The sequence below is a fragment of the Arabidopsis lyrata genome (genome assembly GCF_000004255.2).
Source record: "Arabidopsis lyrata subsp. lyrata unplaced genomic scaffold ARALYscaffold_7, whole genome shotgun sequence".
Classification (NCBI taxonomy): domain Eukaryota; kingdom Viridiplantae; phylum Streptophyta; class Magnoliopsida; order Brassicales; family Brassicaceae; genus Arabidopsis; species Arabidopsis lyrata.
Window position 1 is genome coordinate 21066513 of NW_003302549.1, and position 17884 is coordinate 21084396.

General features: G+C 37.1%; 3 protein-coding genes and 1 long non-coding RNA gene across 4 annotated transcripts; 3 read left to right on the forward strand and 1 right to left on the reverse strand.

Moving 5' to 3' along the window:
- Positions 1-6744: 6744 nt before the first annotated feature.
- Positions 6745-7403, forward strand: LOC9304630. The gene is made up of 2 exons (XM_002868512.2): positions 6745-6959; positions 7045-7403. The coding sequence occupies exons 1-2, from the start codon at positions 6867-6869 to the stop codon at positions 7138-7140; spliced, it is 189 nt and encodes a 62-aa protein (XP_002868558.1). The 5' UTR covers positions 6745-6866; the 3' UTR covers positions 7141-7403.
- Positions 7404-7527: 124 nt separating this feature from the next.
- LOC9304631 (glucan endo-1,3-beta-glucosidase 10) lies at positions 7528-9844 on the forward strand. The gene is made up of 2 exons (XM_002868513.2): positions 7528-9106; positions 9550-9844. Exons 1-2 carry the CDS (start codon positions 7904-7906, stop codon positions 9616-9618), a joined length of 1272 nt encoding a protein of 423 aa, XP_002868559.1. The 5' UTR covers positions 7528-7903; the 3' UTR covers positions 9619-9844.
- Positions 9845-10776: 932 nt separating this feature from the next.
- Positions 10777-12623, reverse strand: LOC9304632 (protein GPR107). The gene has a single exon (XM_002870546.2). It carries the CDS (start codon positions 12387-12389, stop codon positions 11073-11075), a length of 1317 nt encoding a protein of 438 aa, XP_002870592.1. The 5' UTR covers positions 12390-12623; the 3' UTR covers positions 10777-11072.
- Positions 12624-15410: 2787 nt separating this feature from the next.
- Positions 15411-17234, forward strand: LOC9306664. The gene is made up of 3 exons (XR_002330651.1): positions 15411-15739; positions 16123-16297; positions 16396-17234. It is a non-coding gene; the product is annotated as an uncharacterized LOC9306664 (long non-coding RNA).
- The last annotated feature ends 650 nt before the right edge of the window (positions 17235-17884 follow it).

A 17884-nucleotide genomic window follows, 5' to 3' on the forward strand; every position in this document is an offset into this window, starting at 1 on the left:
TGCCCTCAAGTACTGAGTCATCCACTTTACTCTCTGCAACTACATTGGGTACATCTCCCGCATCAACCTGTGGCAGTAGTTATCAACTTCATCGGCTATATACTCTATTTTGTGATGTCTGAAACAATCATTACTTATACGTACACGGGAAATAAGAAAGACAAATGTTCGTACACTTACACCGGGTTCCTCGGTGTGTTCAGCCTGAGAAGATGTATCTCTATCATTATCCTCAGAAATTTCTGGTTGCTCCCCAACATTTGCTTCACTCTCAAGACCGGCACCATGTTCTTCTCCCTGAAACAAATATACCATACACGTCTTAAGCTTTATGTGAGTACACATATGGAAAACTACATTTGACTATTAGCAGACCATATACCTGTCCAGATGTTGCAGGTAAACCTGATGGATTTTCTTCCATCTCTGTGTCAGCAGTTGGTTTTTCATCTGTCCCTCGCTGTGTACCAACAACGACAGGCTCACCACCATCAATTGGTCCTTTATCCTAAAACATATTATACCATACACTTCTTAAGCTATATGTACGTACACTTATGGAAAACAATATGTGACTATTAGCACAAAACATACCTGTACAGAGGTTGAAGGTACAGGAGATGGAAGAAATTCCATCTCTGTGTCAGCACTAGCTTTTTCCTCGGTCCCTGACTGTGTACCAACAAGGAGAGACTCACCACCATCACGTGCTCCTTCATCCTGAAACATAGTATACCATACACTTCTGAAGCCTCTGTGTACGTACACAACTGGAAATAATTGAAAAAAATATTTGTACACGACATACCTGATGGGAAGGTGTAGGTCCACCAACTGAAATGTTAGCTACTCCAGTGTCAACCATATCTTCATCATTTGCAGTAAAACCACCTTCATTGTTGGCTTCATCCTGTACCATAGCAGACAAGTTACAGTTATTAATCTTAATGTACATACATTTAAAATACTATATATAAATGTACGTACATGCCATACCTGGTCATCTTCCTCAGAGGAAGAGTTACCATCAGAAAGCTGAGTAATCTCCGCAACTGACGTCATTATATTCTTCAGCCTTGAAGACTTTCTTGTTCCAGACTTGAATACTTTCTTTGTAGACATCTTTTTAGATGCCTTCTTCACACTCATCGGTGCCTTAACCACCGATTTATTTGGGCCCTGTGAAGCATGGGAAGTTTTGGTTGGTTCTGTCTTTTTGACCTTTGGATCTAAGGCAGCACGAATCTCCTTACGGACAAATTTCTTCAAGTCTTCTTGCATTTGTTTATTTTGTGCTTCCTGCCTCTTGAAACACCTCCTAAGTTCAACTACAAACTTCTCAAACTGGGGATCTTCAGAACAATCCTCAGCAGTGTCCTCATTTTCTTCTTCCACAACAGATTTCTGTTTTTTCAAAGAAGGTGCATTCGGGGCTGGTACATTTCTTTTCCTCTTCTTCACACCTACGATAGACCAGTTTAATCATTGATTGGTCTTCAAGGGACAATAATCAGAAAGTATAAAAACAACATTTACACTCACGTATCTCTCCAAGTTGTGGTGGGCGCTCCTGCTTTGGAAATGCAGCATTACCTCCAACCCATTCTTCCTCCTTCCACTCATGACCCGCTAACAACAGTCGCTCAATGTAAGCAACTCTTGGATCCTCAACTTCATCATCCCATGACAGGGATGGAGGACAAATATTGTCCTCTGGTTTCACAAGATAGGTTACCTCAACCTACACCAATAAGTTTGTTGACCACTTAGAGAATGTACACTTACTTTTTAAATAATGTACGTACATAAACAATTGTACATACCTCTTCAGCAGCCTCACACTCCAAGATGCTGGATGTCCTGATTGCCCGCAGTGAGGCAAGATGATGGATAAACCTCTGAGTAAATGTCCTGTTAGCTTCATCATCAGGTACTAGTTTAGCAAGGGATGGGATTGTTTCGAACGCAAACAGCTGGAGTGCTAATGGGAATCCATGTAGTGCATAAGACCCATCCTTTACACACCTTATCAGTTTTTGAGCATCTGAAGGGGTTTGGAATTTTGCTATCCTCTCCAAAGTACGGGTAAAAGACACCCTTCCCCAAGGGTATTTGCAGAAGAATTGCACGTCCTTCGTCATCTCAACAGTGAACTCAGAAGGCCTTATGGGGTTATTATGGCACCCTATCACACCATCTACCAAGATTATAAGAGATAAGGCCAGCTGCTTCCACCCATCCATGGTTTCCTCCTCCTTCAGCCAGACCACCAAATCATTCACTGTTGGATTCGGCTTCTCCCCAAACTTCTCCTCAAACAAAGTTTTCCAGACACTTTGACTACCAGATTTAACCTTTAGCACATCCGTCACGTCTTTCTTGTTGGGATATGTCCCACATTCTAGACCAGTTACCAGACTAAATTCTCTTAATCCGAATTTTATTGGATAACCGCCGAAGACCATCCACATCTCATTCACTTTACTCGTCACTAACTGACGACATATTAGTCCAAGAACAAGTTTACCTGAGAAGGAAGACTTGTTAGCAGGTATCCTAAAAAGGTCCCCAAATGGAGACTCGAGAAGAAACTTCATCTCCTCTTTTCCCTTAAGAACTTGTGCTATGTCAGAAAGGTACTCCGGTTTGGAGTACGCGTTCATCTTCGTCTTCACAGGGTACCGGTCTAGGGCAAAGAGTCTAGGTGGTAACTCTTCAACTATAAGATCTTCAGTCGGAGCCACGCTTGTACTGCCTGCAATTACAAGTGATATACAATTAAGTACGGATGTATGAATTCGTGTACGTACACAGTAATTATCAACATTATATACTCAACATCTGAATTTTGGCGGAAAAAGAGATTTCCAATTCAACTTCTCTAATTTTCAAACTACAGATATAGCAAAATCCGGCAACTTCTATCCCTTTAATCAAACAAGCTTTAAGATTCCGATACACCCAAAGAAACTACAAACGAAATAATATCAGAACTTACCCAATTCCTCCGGCGGCTTTGTCGGAGAGAGTTTCCTCCTTGGGGATACTCTGAGTACCCGCTTCTCCTTCTCGGGGCCTTCCCGCGTATGCTGCTTCCTCGGTACTTCGTCGTTTTGTTTATTCCCAGCCATCTCGAAGGTTTCTATCTCGCCGGAGGTTTCTTAGGTCTTCTTCGCCGGAAAAACTTCAACTTTCTATTCGCCGGTTTTTGGAGTTCAATGCGATGCCTCAAATCAAGTATCCAACAATTCGAACGGTGATGTCAAAAAACGAAGATGGATGAATGAATTTCGAACTGATTTCAACTTCTCTCTCGAATCTCTCCGTCTCTCTCTCCTTCTTCTTCTTCGTTTTCTTCGACAGTTTTTTTTTTTTTTTTTTTTAAACCGCAACAAAAATCAAAAGAAACTAAACCGGTCAGTAACTGTGCGGTTTGGTTTAATTTGTTAGGGGCATTTTTGACAAAAAATGTTGTAACTGACAAAACATGAGATTGAAATCTCACTTTGCCAATCTGTGAGACAAAATCTTTTTTTCACCCCAAACGTGAAAATTTCTTTTTTTAAAAAGGATACCGATGTATTTTCCAGATGCAATCCAAACTAAGGCCTCCTATATCTCTCCAAAAACAAAATTCAAAACTTCTTTTCCAAATTGAAAGTTCAAAAATTTGGCCAGCGCTCTGTTTTCTTTATCGTAATGCTCTGTTTTCTATTCCTTGTCAAATTAATGCTCAAAACTTATATATCTTCTCGGAATCATATGTTGATTTTAGTCGGCAGGAGAACGACTAACCAAAGTATGTGATAACTGATGGTGCAGCAGGACGACTAGCTGCTTGCTATCAAAGAACAGTGAGCTGCATCCATGTGTGAGAAGTCAGAGATGACGTGGCAAAAGAATACACGTTGCGTGAGCAAACGGTTGGAGCGAAGATTTGAAGATATTCACTTCACCAAGATAAGGAAAGGAATTAGCTTGAGGAGCAAGATAATTCCAAACATGAAGATTGCGAGATCTAAACAATAGGATTTTCGCAAAAGGGGGTTATATACTGATCCTAAGGCCATAAGCCGCCACACACAAGATCAGAGAGTTTTGAGAAAGCTAAACAACATCGTCTGAGTGAAAGAAAAATAGCTTAGGTGGTGAGAGTTTTGTGAGTTTACTTTTCTATTCGTCTGTTCTTGAGAGGGGGAGCGTAGGATAGAAAAGGGTGAGAAGTACTTTATTGTTGGGTAGACTAAGTGGGTAGCTTAGGTTATTCAGTGTAATCATTTGTTGCTAAGAACTAAGTTTCATTTGATTAATAAAGTATTCAAGCGTTTGTTTGGCGCGTTCCAAACAGTAAGTTGTTGTGTATCTGTCTCTATACCTGTTTCAATAACACCAACACGCTTTTACTCTTTTCTTATGCCTAACTTGTTTCCTATATAACCTGAAATGTTCGTAGCATTTGCTTGCATCTCACTAGTAGTTGCTACATTGTAATGCAATACTGAGTAAGGCTTCGTGATTTCCTCCTTGCGTGTCTGTTGGAATTGTATCCTTTTATTGGTCCTACAAAAGAGAAAAGCGTCAGTGAGAAGAGAAGAACCAGAAGCTAAGAAGAAGAAGTTGTCGTGAAGAAGGGTCAACGACAACAAGAAAAAAGACACAAGTCAACAGAAGAAGCAAGTTGGGCTTTGTGTGATTTTGTAATAATGTTACCATTGGGCTGAAGGAGAAATTAGGCCCAATGAGAAAATATGTTTAGTTTGTCTAAGTGTTAGTTGATGTCTAGTGTCTAGTTTTAGTTAAGCACTAAGTAGTAGAGTTGTGTCAACTTGTTAGAGTCCCAATGAGTAATGGTGTTGTGTAAGTCTTAGTTAAGTCAAGTAGAGTTGCTAAGTAGTAGAGTTGTCATGATTAGTTAGAGTCCCAACGAGTGAAGTAGTGATGTTAAGTGTTGTTGTAGTAGAGGTATGGTCTTGTCTAAGAGTCTATAGTAGAGAAACCACTATATGTATGTGTGTGTTGTTGTAAGAATCAAATCCAAGCAAGTACAAATGTGGAAGACTAAAGAAAAACATTTCCTTGTTTTTCTCTCTAGAACAAAAAAATAAAACACTAAAAGAGATAGAGAGAATGAGAACTAACCTTGAGGGTTAGTGAACGTGAGAATGCCAACAGTGTTGTTATCGGAAAGGTTGTAGTCGTTTATTGTCCCAACTCCCAATGGTTCACTCACTCTTAGTTTCCAAATAATGTGTATGCAGTTTCATATGGCTTTCAAAAAAAATTTGGCCTATGAAGCTCCTTGCCCCAAAAACTCTTGTAAACAACTTTTACTTTTGGTAATAATAATAAAAGCATGACGAAGCCGTGTTTTTGAATGCCTCGCGTTGCACATGACAAGAGGCCGTTTTTTTTTTTTTTTAATGCTTTTCGCTTATGGACGCCTAAACGCAAGTGGCAGACTCCATTCTTACCCATTATTAGTAGTATATTTTATGCGCTATGAATCATATCATGTAGACTGAAGTATGCCTTACCAATGCAAGAAGATCACTTAAGATGACATAATTTTCTTTTAGCGTGGAAGATTTCGGACACACAACCAGTGTCTTGAGGATTACTTGACAGTCATTACCAATATTAGGGATCTTAGATTCGGACAGCTTGGAAGAAACATTAGTAGCCTATCCAAAATGCAAAAAGTAAGACTTGCTTCCAAATGGAGCAGGTTGCAAAACTGGGGTAATGGCATCATATCCATGTTCTACACACAAAAAAGGGAGATAAGTATATTGACATATGAAAGAGCATTATATATTTATATATGAATTGCATAGACGTGTATCCCAAGAAATATGCGAGAGAGGGATTCAGATCTCTAACTCCAGATTTACGGATTTGATCATTATAACCCTAGCGATGAAACTCGCCAAGAAAATTGACCTTGTATAATGAACCCAAATTGGTTATGGTTTTAATCATTGACTACAAGGTTATCAACCTCCTTATCATCCTTGGATTGTAAGATATAATTTTATACCAAGACTGGTTAGTGTCTGAGTACGCACTCTTAAATATTTAACATTATCATCTACTGTTCTATCAATGGCCAAATCTTCAAGCACGGGGCAATATGAGATAAGCGACTCTAAACTTGTCTCAATTGAATATACGTTGACGCAGAATCTTGAGATGAGGTAATGATACATATGATTCCTCAAAACTAGTACTAAACAACACTCGACGGAGTCATAAGTAAAGTAACGTCCGACAGACAAAAAGGCTTACAGGGATCACTTCCAAACACAAAGCACTCAACACCAAGATGCTTAAGTTTACGCGTAGCCACAAGTGTTTTATATCTCATCCGGTGGATTTATTTCTGGGCTTCAGTTGGGCCTCTACAACCCAAATCTTATATAAGGCAAAAGGGGTATTGGACGAAAAGAATTTGGTAGAATCTGGCTGAATGAAATCCTTTATATAATAATAAAATCATAATCACATGGCCAATAAAATTATATATTTGGCCGGATATCCTTTAAAATGCATAAATTCAGTTCCATAAATTGACCCAACTAGATGAGTCAACAGAAAAACATCAACCATTAAAAGAAGAGTAATAGAGTATCGAACAACTCGAATCAAATGCACCGCTACGATACACCACATTCCAACGTCAATATTTTGTTTTGTTTTCATTAATTTAATAAGACTACATATAAAATCAGAAAAAAAGAGAGGATATTTTGGTAATTTTGGTTTAATTGAAATATTTTGATATAAGAAAAAGCTTCAAACAAGGCGTAACGCAACGCAGCTCCAGAGTCGGTGGTGGTCGAGATCCGGCGTCGTCGGATCCGAAGAAGATGAAGATTTCGAGCGGTGTGGTCGCTTCTGTCATTGCCGTCTCCACCGCTGCCCTCTCTTCTTCCTCCACTCTTCCTCCAATCTCCCCAAAGGTTTCATTTCTTTTTTTCTTTCAAGATCTGCGATTTCGATTCGATTGCTCTGGTTTGAATTGGAATGTGGATATGAATTGATCAGGTTTGGGAATCGAGGAAGACGAATGGGTCGGAGAATTTTGAGCCGAGGTTTGATGGGTTAAGGTTCATAGAGACGCTGGTCACAGCACACAGATAGATTTCAAATACCATTCATTTCACTTGGGCGGTGCAAAAGCTTTTGTTTTTGATACAGAAGCGTGAGTGCGTCACTTGGGTCTTTTTAATCTCATCATTCATCTTCTCTTGTTGTCTTCTATTTACTCTTGTATTGATAATTTATTAACATTCTTTTGCTTCAAGGGATATGCTAAATTGAACTCTTTTGTTGTGGTAAACTTTGTTTCATATTTTTTGGTGTGTACTCTTTGTTGTGGCAATGGCACTGATTGGTGTTTGGAATCATGGCTTGTTTTTGGTATAAAGAGCAATTCAAGGTCAAACCTAGGAGGATTCAGTCAATCTGGTTAAGTCTAATTGTATTGGAAAGACATGAGTGGTGCAATAGTCGAGAGAGAGAGAGAGTATTAGTTGGTGTTCTGTCTCCATGTAGCTGTCCCAAATACCTAGCAAGTGTTGTAATGAGAGCACCAAGAGAGAAGAAGACAAGAATGATCTGTCATGAGACAAGTGAGAATCCGAGAGGACGCAAATGGCAATTAAAACAAGAAAGATGCTCTCTCTGCTTCTGCTGCTCCAGAGACACTGACTTCCAGCTCATCCAAACCAACATTACTCTCTCTCTCTCTCTCTCTTCTTTTCATTATTTCTTTATTACTATTTTACTTTGAAATTTAGTGAATCCTAACGCTCTGCCTGGTCCCATCACTGCCTCCTCTTCCATCATCTTGCTTACAACCACTCACTACTCTTTCTCTCTCTCTCTCTCTCTCACTTCATCCATGGCTTCTCCTTCTTCTCAGTTTCTCTTCTCTCTGTTGTGCCTTGCTCTCCTTTCTCTTCCTCACATCGTCTCCTCCATCGGCATCAACTATGGCCAGGTCGCTAACAACCTTCCTCCCCCAAAAAACGTCATCCCTCTCCTCAAGTCTGTGGGAGCTACAAAAGTCAAGCTCTATGACGCCGATCCACAAGCCCTCCGTGCCTTCTCCGGCTCCGGCTTCGAGCTCACCGTGGCCCTCGGCAACGAGTACCTGGCCCAGATGACCGACCCTAATAAAGCCCAAGCCTGGGTGAAGGAGAACGTTCAAGCATACCTCCCCAACACCAAGATCGTGGCCATCGTAGTGGGAAACGAAGTCCTCACCTCCAACCAATCAGCCCTCACGGCGGCCCTCTTCCCGGCTATGCAGGGCATCCACGGCGCTCTGGTTGATTGTGGCCTGAACAAGCAGATCTTTGTGACGACGGCTCACTCACTGGCCATCTTGGATGTGTCCTACCCTCCCTCGGCCACTTCCTTCCGCCGCGACCTTCTCAGCTCTCTCACTCCCATCTTGGACTTCCACGTCAAGACAGGCTCACCAATCCTCATCAACGCCTACCCTTTCTTCGCCTACGAAGAAAACCCCAAACACGTCTCTCTCGACTTCGTCCTCTTCCAACCAAATCAAGGCTTCACCGACCCTGGCTCTAATTTCCACTACGACAACATGCTCTTCGCTCAGGTCGACGCAGTCTATCACGCCCTTGACGCTGTCGGCATCAGCTACAAGAAAGTCCCCATAGTCGTCTCCGAGACCGGATGGCCTTCCAACGGTGACCCGCAGGAGGTTGGAGCAACCTGCGACAATGCTCGCAAGTACAATGGGAATCTGATCAAGATGATGATGAGCAAGAAAATGAGGACGCCCATTCGACCTGAGTGCGATCTCACCATCTTTGTCTTTGCTCTCTTCAACGAGAACATGAAGCCTGGACCCACCTCCGAGAGGAACTACGGTCTCTTCAAACCTGACGGAACTCCGGTTTACTCTCTTGGGATCAAGACTTCCTCCACTCATACTAGTGGTAGCAGCAACTCCACTGGTGGTAGTGGTAGTAGCAGCGGCGGTAACACTGGTGGCTCTTCCGGCGGTGGTGGTATCTACCCGCCGGTCACGGATAACCCATCGCCGGATTACATGTCCATTTCCTCCGCCGGGGTAAAGTTTTCGACTTTACACTTCATTTGTTGTTTTACTTTGACAATTCTGCTTCTGTCATTTTCTTAGACATTTAGATCTACAAGGTTGTTACTGTTAACAGCTTGCATACTAAGTCGGATGAAACCTTCTCTGTCTCTCACTCTATTTATCTGTTTTTGTTTCTTTAATAAAAAAATTTAGTGACAAAGCTCGAATAAGGAAGGATTAAACATTCATTGTGGTAAAGTTTGTGGCTTTCTGTCAAAGTTGGAATCTTTTTTGTAAACTCGACAAACTGTGACAATGTGTTTTGGATTGGTTATCACGTGGAGATGACTCTTGTTTGGTCACTTTTGTCTGAAAATATAATTGATATTGAGTGCCTCACTTTTTGACTTGTTGACCTTACTGAATAAACGAACTAAAGCAGTGACATAGGCAACTTGTTGACGTTTTTGCAGGGAAAAGGCAGATTCGTTGAGTGTGTGTTCTTCTTCTTCCTGCTTTGCATCATCAAGCTTCGGTTGTAAAAGCAGCTTCCCCACTAGATCTCGTCGGCTTTGTACTTTTACTCCTAAATTTAATTTAATTAGTTTTGTGTTGGTGTATGGTCGGAGGATGATTTAGTAAACATACCATCTTTGTTGTGCCGACCTCCTCTCCAACTCTTTTCTTTTTCCTTTTCCATCCATCTCTTTTTCTTGTTGAAGCATAGATATTTAAATAATGAATCTTAGTTGATTAGTATTTTCTAAAGATGATGATGATTTTTTTCGATAATTATAACCTATGTTGCATGGAAACTCCATCCGAGGTGCGTTTCCCGTTTCGGAAACGTTTCGGAATCGGAAACTCTTGGAAACGCGTGGAAACGTCATGGAAACGCGTTTCCTTAAAAAGTCATTTTGGAAACACATCGGAAACTTAATTTTTTCTTTTGAAATATAAAAATTAAATAATTTTAAAAATATAAGTATATATTTGATATTTTTGTCTTTAAAAACTTAATTAGTATGAGGAATATGGAACACTTATTTTATTATTTGTGATCACGATATAGTCTTAGTTTTTGATTTTGAGTGTTGTTATCATTATTTTAGTTAAACTATTTAATATTTTTATTAATGATTTATGTTATTTAAAATATATTTTTACTACTGTTTTATGTTTAGTGTTTCATAAAAATATAAATATAAATATAAATATATATATATATACACGTTTCCAAAACGTTTCCATTTCGTAATTTTTTTTAAAATCCGTTTCCACGTTTCCACACGTTTTGCTTCCGCGTTTCCGTTTCCGTTTCCATGCAACCTAGATTATAACTTGAAGACATTTGAGGCCAGAGTAGTGGCAGACAAGAATCTTGGCACAAGTAACAAGTGCTAATTATTCAAGGTAAAACATGTGTATCTCCTTCAATAAATCACCTCTACATTCATACACCTAATTTCCGCCAATTTTTTTGTATTTATGTGACCAATCAATCTATGGTCCACCATAACCATTCAATGTTAATCTCTTCCACCTCCACACACTATACCAATTCTTTCGGCTGTCACTTCAGACAAAGATATAAATACAGATCCAACAAGGTAAAAATAGTAGTAGTGAACAAAGTTTGCCTATTTTTTCAAGTTTGCTTCCTTAAGCAACTTTTCTAATCATTCATTTTGTCTATCAAATTAAAAGCAAAGACTCAGATTAAGTATAAAGAGCACCAAGCGTTTTATGTTACCAGTAATACACATACTATGCATTGGGGATAAGACATTCATAGAGTCTATATAAGTATCCTAACAATTCAAGTAAACAAAACAGGTATTGCATTCTAAGAAAGATAACAGAAGAAGAAGAAAAAACCAAAGAAGAGAAGCTGATTTACCAGGCAGGTGATGATCCGGTTTACTCAAAATCATCCTGTCAAACAAAGTATGTTACTTTACTGACTCACACCTCACACGATTATTCCAGTGATGACTTACAATTCAAACTCGTCTTCAAGCTTCAGGGCCTCAGCTGCAGCCTCTTCTTCCTCATCATCAACAACAAAGTATGGGTTATGCACCTCTGGCCTGAACTTGTAGCCAGTAAACAGATAGAACGCAAGTGTGGCTAACTCGCTGGCAACAACACTAGTCCACATATACTTGTAAGAGGTAATGGTCTCCAGTGCATACACAACAACACGAGTAAAGTAGATGTAGCAGATAACCACAATGTAGTACTGCCTAAACAGAGTTAACTTAACCAGGTTCACAGCAGCCTTCCCGTCAGTCTTAGCGGCCTCACGCAAGTTTTTGATGGACCAGACAATGGGAAACAGAACAGCACAGCAACAGACGACATCAACAAGCAAAAAGATCTGTTTCCATGTGACCCAATCTTGGCCATATGGTCCAGTCTCATCGATAACTACCTGAGCAAAGTTAGCCACAACCTGGAGAGGAATCACAATCATCAAGACCTTCTTTTCCTTGTCCTGCAAGTAGGGCTTCAAGAAAGACCAACCCGTGCCGATCAAGACGATCAAAGTGAAAAGAGTGATACCCTTAAGGAAATTGAAAATGTAGAACAAGACATCCCAACCATGAGCTGTTCCAGTTTTCTTAATATACGACTTATCCTCAGCCTCACAAAGAAGGTTCAAAGCTTTCAAGACAACAACTCCCAACATGAAGAAATGGATTGCGAAAACAGTGAGACGTTTCTTATAGAGAACGTAGATCCACGTGGCAGCGAGAGAGAAATAGATAACAGAGAAGAAGAAATAGACCTTTGGGAGAACAGTTCTTCCAGCAGAGAGATAATCACGACCACCCTTTTTACCTTCAAGGTTATACATAGCAGATCTAACATCCATACTGATTTCGACCTGTTGGAGGCAATTAGCGAAGACGAGAGAGTACTGATCGGCATCGTTCTCGGTGAATACGGTGGAGAATCTGCTCTTATCTCCCTTGAGGTTGTTGAAGGTGAAGACATGCTTAACGAGATCTGATTGTAGAGCGCATGTGATCTCTTCTTCTTCAAGCTGTTGGATCACATGAACCCAAGCGTCTCTAGTGCAGAGAAAGAAGCCGACTTTGGAGAGATCTAGATCGGGATTGGTGTTGGAAAGCGAGATCTTGGAAGCGTCAAGCTCGAGACGACCCGTGTGAGTGAAACCGAATTCGTCTAAAGGGATGATGGGTCGGTCATCGGATCGGATCTCCGATTTGCGAATCTCACCAGAAGCTATGGAGATGGAGATGAAGAGAAGGAGAACGATCGATGAGAAGCGTGAAGAGAAATCCATGGAGAACAAGGGGACTAGTGTTTCGTTCACAGAGAGATTAATCAATCTCAGATGTCAGATCCAAACACAAATTATTCTAACTTTCCGATGAAAACGGTTGGGTGGTGACCTTTTTTCTTTTTTAAGGAACAAAATAAATACTATTCTTTTATTAACAACAAGGGAACCCATTTTCCTTCATCATTAAGGGAACAAACCACCACCATCTTTGACGGTTTTTAGTGGATTCTAGAAACAAATTAGAATTTTCAAAGATATTTATGCAGAAGAAACTTGTTTAGTGATGAATTTCGTTGTGAATTGGTCGGAAATTGGATGTATAGGTTGAAGAAGAAATTAATCATCCACAAATTTCAACCATTAGATGCTTTTTTCATTGATTTCTCGAAATTTATTTTTTTTCCAACGTTTTTTTATTCAATCTCTACATCTCCTTCACATTGTTTGAATGTCTAACTCTTATCCTCTCTGCACAACCCGACTCTACACCATCATCTTCCACTCGCATATAATGCAAGACATATGAAATAGTAGACGAGTCTTAGAGATTAAATTCAAGAATCGTAATTCGAAAAAATCACACAGCAAATCAGTCGTGTGACCCTTGCAAGTATATGTCTCTTAGGGCTTGATTGATTCTCCCGCTAGCATCCGCCTAGTGGTTGTTAGCAGTCGGTTGCGGTTGTTAGCGGTTGGTACTAATCATAGAAACCACTTCATACCGCTTCGAATCGTTCGAAATCGCTGGATCTCAAAAGTTCCTTCCCGCAAGCGTTTGCGGTTGCGGACGGTTGCGGTTGGTTTAAAAAAAGAAAGAAACTAAAAAAGGAAAATGAATAAATTAAAATATATACAGTAAAACCTCTATAAGTTAATAATGTTGGGACCATAAAATTTTATTAATTTAGAGAGGTATTAATTTATCGATAAATTATTAATTTATAGAGAGATTTTCCTAATTTGGTAATTTCTTAAAAATTTCCATCTAAAAATAAAAAATTTATTTATAAGCAATATCTTTTTAAACCAATTGTAAGTAGAGAAACAATTATTAAGTTTAAGAAACAACACAAACTTTTTGGAATAATAGAGTCATATTTCATTAAACTTTTTACATATAATATTTTAAATATATATCGTAGTAATTCATATATGAAATATATAAATTTATATCATATATATATTAAGTTAAATATACATATATATATATATATAGATATGTTTATATAATTATTAATTTATGTTATAGATGGGACCATATGTTTACATTAGATTTTCAAAAAAATTATTATCTTATTAATTTATCGAGTTATGTCATATTTTACATTAGTCCCAACTCGGGACCGGAAGAATTTATTAATTTAGAGAGGTTATTAATTTATAGAGTATTAATTTATAGAGGTTTTACTGTATTATTAAATCTTATCTACATTCACGTTAATTTTTCAAAAATAATAATTATCTAACTTTAATTTTCCAATATTAATAATTATTTTTGTTTTCAATATAAAATTTATTTGAATAATTATTTATGGTTTTTAATCATTAATCATGTTTAAAATTTTTATACTTTTCATAATTATAGTTTTTGATGTTTTATACCTTTTTATAATCAATATATTAAATTTAGTAAATTTTGGTTTAACCGCTATCATACCCGCTGATCAACCAGTCGTAAATCTCCCGCAACGCACCCGTTTTCAACCGCTAAACCAGTCGGTCAAAACGCTAAATAACGCTTAAAACCGCAATCGCCCGCTTCCGCAAACTCCACAACCGCAACCGCAACCGCTGCGTTTAAACCAGTCAAGCCCTTAGAAAACTAAATTTATACGGATGTTAGGGTCTTAGGGAGACATACATCCCATAAACCTAGGAAAATGACCATTTAATTCCTCAAGTTTTGCAATGTCTCACAATAATTCCAAAACTTTTACGTTCGCAAAATAAATCCCCATTTATACGTCGACTTCACAAATTTAGACTCCAAATTTGTCAACGTTAAATAATAAACGTCCCCGTTAATAAAACACAATAGGGTATGACTCGCGGTATACCGCGGGTTAAATATTTTTTTGTTTGTGTTTTTTTTTTTTTTATAATTTGATTATTTGTGATATATATATATTAGATTAAAAAAAAATTTTGTTTATAATCTTATGATTGTTTGTATTTGGTTTGTAATAAAGTTTGATTTTACCCGTGGTATATCGCGGATTGAATTTTTAGTAACTAAAAAGTTTTAATTTTAAATTGTAGTTGTTTTGTTAATATTGTTTGTTTTGTTTAGTGTTTATGATTGTATACTTGTATTTTATTTGTTAATTCTAGTATTTCACTCGTGGTACACCGTCCCGTATTAATATCGATCATAACCCGTCCCACCATATAACTCCATCCGGTGAAATTAAACATCATTTTATTATTTTTTTTAAAAAAAAATATTATGTTTATAAAGACATAATTCGAGTCAATTTAAAGTTTTCTTATAAATAGTTCCCATAATATTTAATTTTTAATTTTTATAGAGCTCAAATACTATTAATATTATAAATGTTTTATAAAATTTAAATATTATAAATACTTTAAATGTTTTATAAAGTTTAAATATTTATAATGTTGTTAATATATGATATATGTGGGATCTATTTAAAATAGAAGAACACTATATATTAGAATGCTAATAACATAAAAAAGTTTGTGTTAATTAGATAATTGGCTAGAATTAAATACTAAATAAATAAAATTGAAAGTAAATATGGAATTAGTTACATGAAAATATTATATCGTCAAAATTATATAATACACGTCCAAGAATTATTTTCTTAATATTAAATCGGATTTTTATTGATTGTGTCATTAATTGTTTTATAATCCGACCGGAGGATATGATGAATTGAACTGAACCGATGCGATAACCAAACTCGATTTAGAAAGTTTCCGATCGGTCCAATGAGTGGGGGAAGAGTAAAGACAAAACCAAAAATAAAATTGTTCACGTGTTTTTTTTTTCTCAGCATTTTGTCCCCTCTCTCCCTTTCTCGACCTTTGCCGACAAAAGCTGAGTGAAGCGAAATCTTCGATTCTGGTTGATTTCCGTTACTCTGAGAAGAGAGAGGAGTCGAAATCCGTCTATGATCCGTTGTTATCATTACGGTTCTTAGAATTGGGATTATTGTAATGCAAAATTAGGATTCTTAGAATTGGGATTAGGGTAATCCAAAATTAGGTTTCTATGATCCGTTTGATATATAGAACAGTAAGAATTGATGTGGTCAGATTGAGAATTGGTAATTGATCTGTTTGAGAATTGGTAATTGATCTCTCATACTTCTTCTTCTTCCTCTCAAGTAAGCTTCTTTCTTTGATCTTCCTCGTTTAGTTTTGTTTCTAGTAAACTTTCTTTGATTCATTATAATTTACTTGTTATGATGTTTGTGAGATCGATAAATCCAATTGTTCCAGTTCTATTGTAGATACAGTAGTTCAATTTTGATTATAGCTATGGTATCGTTGCGTTGAGTTACCGATCTTCTCTTATTTCTCCTTTTCATATTGTTGTTTGGTTTTAAACATTGTCATAATCTGTGCAATTTCTCCAAGATGTTCCTACGTTGCTTGAGTCTCTATGATTAAAAATCTGTTCAATTTCTCAAAGGTTTTTTTTTTCATTTGTTTGTTTTGATTAGTATAGCTTATTTTTGCTTTTTTTGTGGAATGGTATGTATGTAAGAGAAATGGCGGAATCTAAGGTAGTAGTTCCAAGAGTCTGTGCTAAAAATGACCATCGAGTGGAATGGACATTGGTCAAGAAAGATGAAGTTGTAGCTGCTAAGAAGAAGAGTGTTGAGACCCGCAAGCTCATCTTCAAGAGAGCTGAGCAGTATGCGAGAGAGTATGCTGAGAAGGTAAAAGGAACACACTTGTGTTGGCTTTGCTAACTAAGATGATTGTTGTGTTGTTCATGGATGTTCTAATATTATATGCTTGGTTTTTCATTGTCTAGATAATGAGTTGATCTGATTGAAGAGGGAGGCTAAGTTTAAAGGAGGATTCTATTCTTAAAGAACATTTTCCTACAATGGAGTACAAACAGATAAGTCTTTCATTAAAATCTTATTCATTCATTTATCTCTCTATTGGGTTAGAGTATACATGTAGGCTAGGGGAAGATAGTATCTTGTCATATTAATTCTTCATTGCCTAGACACATAAAATTTCTGGTTGAAAAAATTTTATAAACATAGATTATCTCAAATCTAATCCAACTAATACTTAAACAAAGCTTTCCAGAAGAAACACAATTATATATATATATATATATATATATATATATAGATATATTTTATGAGGAGGAATGTATACAATAGTGTAATTTAGTACCAAAACGCAGCTAAAGGCTTTACATAGAAAGATTGAAACAAAACCATTTATGTGTTTCCTTTTTATTACCACTCTTTCATCCAACAGATCGGAGCTAGACTCTATCGTTGCCAAGCATGTTTTTTGTTATCTACAAATCTGCAGAAAAAAAATGAATTTGGAAACTAACAATAATATTTGAGTTTAGAATCTCACCAGTTTTGGCTGTATATTGGCATGATGCAGGATCTTAACTTGGACTCGTCATGCAATTTTGTAAAGCCATCTCCAACCATGGAGATATTGAAAAGCTTTCATCCTCGATGTAAAAGGTAAAATGTTTCTGATGCGATGGTTTTATTTTCCATGTGTTGACATGTTATATATAGAGGTTGTAGATGTTTAGGGTTATGTTTGATTGTAAAGCGAGAAAATCTTGGTGATCAAGTTCAAAATCTTGAAAATCTCGCAAATTAAAATTAATGCTAACTATATCAGACATATTCTCTAGATAATGCTAAATATTATTGTAAACGAAAAAGTAGGTAATGTATATGTCATTTTGTAGTTCAAAGTCGAAATGTCTCTTACCATTTTTATGGGAACAAATTTGATTTTCATATAATGTTTTTTATTAGCATTCCATATTTAATTGTTAAAATCGGATCTTTAATGCATTCGTTTTTGTCATATTTTTTTTAATAGAAGTTTACCAAAAGATATATATATATATATAAATCGTCGAAATTAAGGTATATTGTTAGGATTCCATGTTTAGTTGTTATTAACGTATAATTAATGATGTAATTATTGTTGTTTCTTTTTGTAGAAAAAATCTTACCAAAAGAGATTATACATAATAATAGTCAAAATTTGTGGAAGAGATTCAATTGTTAGGATTTGTTAGATTAGGAAAGTATCTTAGCGAATATTGACTCGAATTACTTGAATTTCTTTTTGGCAAGTCTCATTTAAAAGAATCCGAGAGATGTGATTGGCCATTGAGTCGGGTCAAAAAAAATCCGGGTCAAAATCCTACTAATTACCCGACCCGATTGGTTTTGAGCAAATTTGTACTTCAAAAATGTTAAGTAGATTTATGCTCAACTTCTTCTTTTCTTCTTCCCCAAAAT

What these genes read in the sequence shown, in the direction of transcription:
- LOC9304630 (XM_002868512.2), top strand. Translation starts at nt 6,867, where the DNA reads ATGAAGATTTCGAGCGGTGTGGTCGCTTCTGTCATTGCCGTCTCCACC. An exon ending in TTCCTCCAATCTCCCCAAAG is followed by an intron (nt 6,960 to 7,044) that starts GTTTCATTTCTT and finishes TGAATTGATCAG; the next exon opens with GTTTGGGAATCGAGGAAGAC.
- LOC9304631 (XM_002868513.2), top strand. Translation starts at nt 7,904, where the DNA reads ATGGCTTCTCCTTCTTCTCAGTTTCTCTTCTCTCTGTTGTGCCTTGCT. An exon ending in TGTCCATTTCCTCCGCCGGG is followed by an intron (nt 9,107 to 9,549) that starts GTAAAGTTTTCG and finishes ACGTTTTTGCAG; the next exon opens with GGAAAAGGCAGATTCGTTGA.
- LOC9304632 (XM_002870546.2), bottom strand. Translation starts at nt 12,389, where the DNA reads ATGGATTTCTCTTCACGCTTCTCATCGATCGTTCTCCTTCTCTTCATC.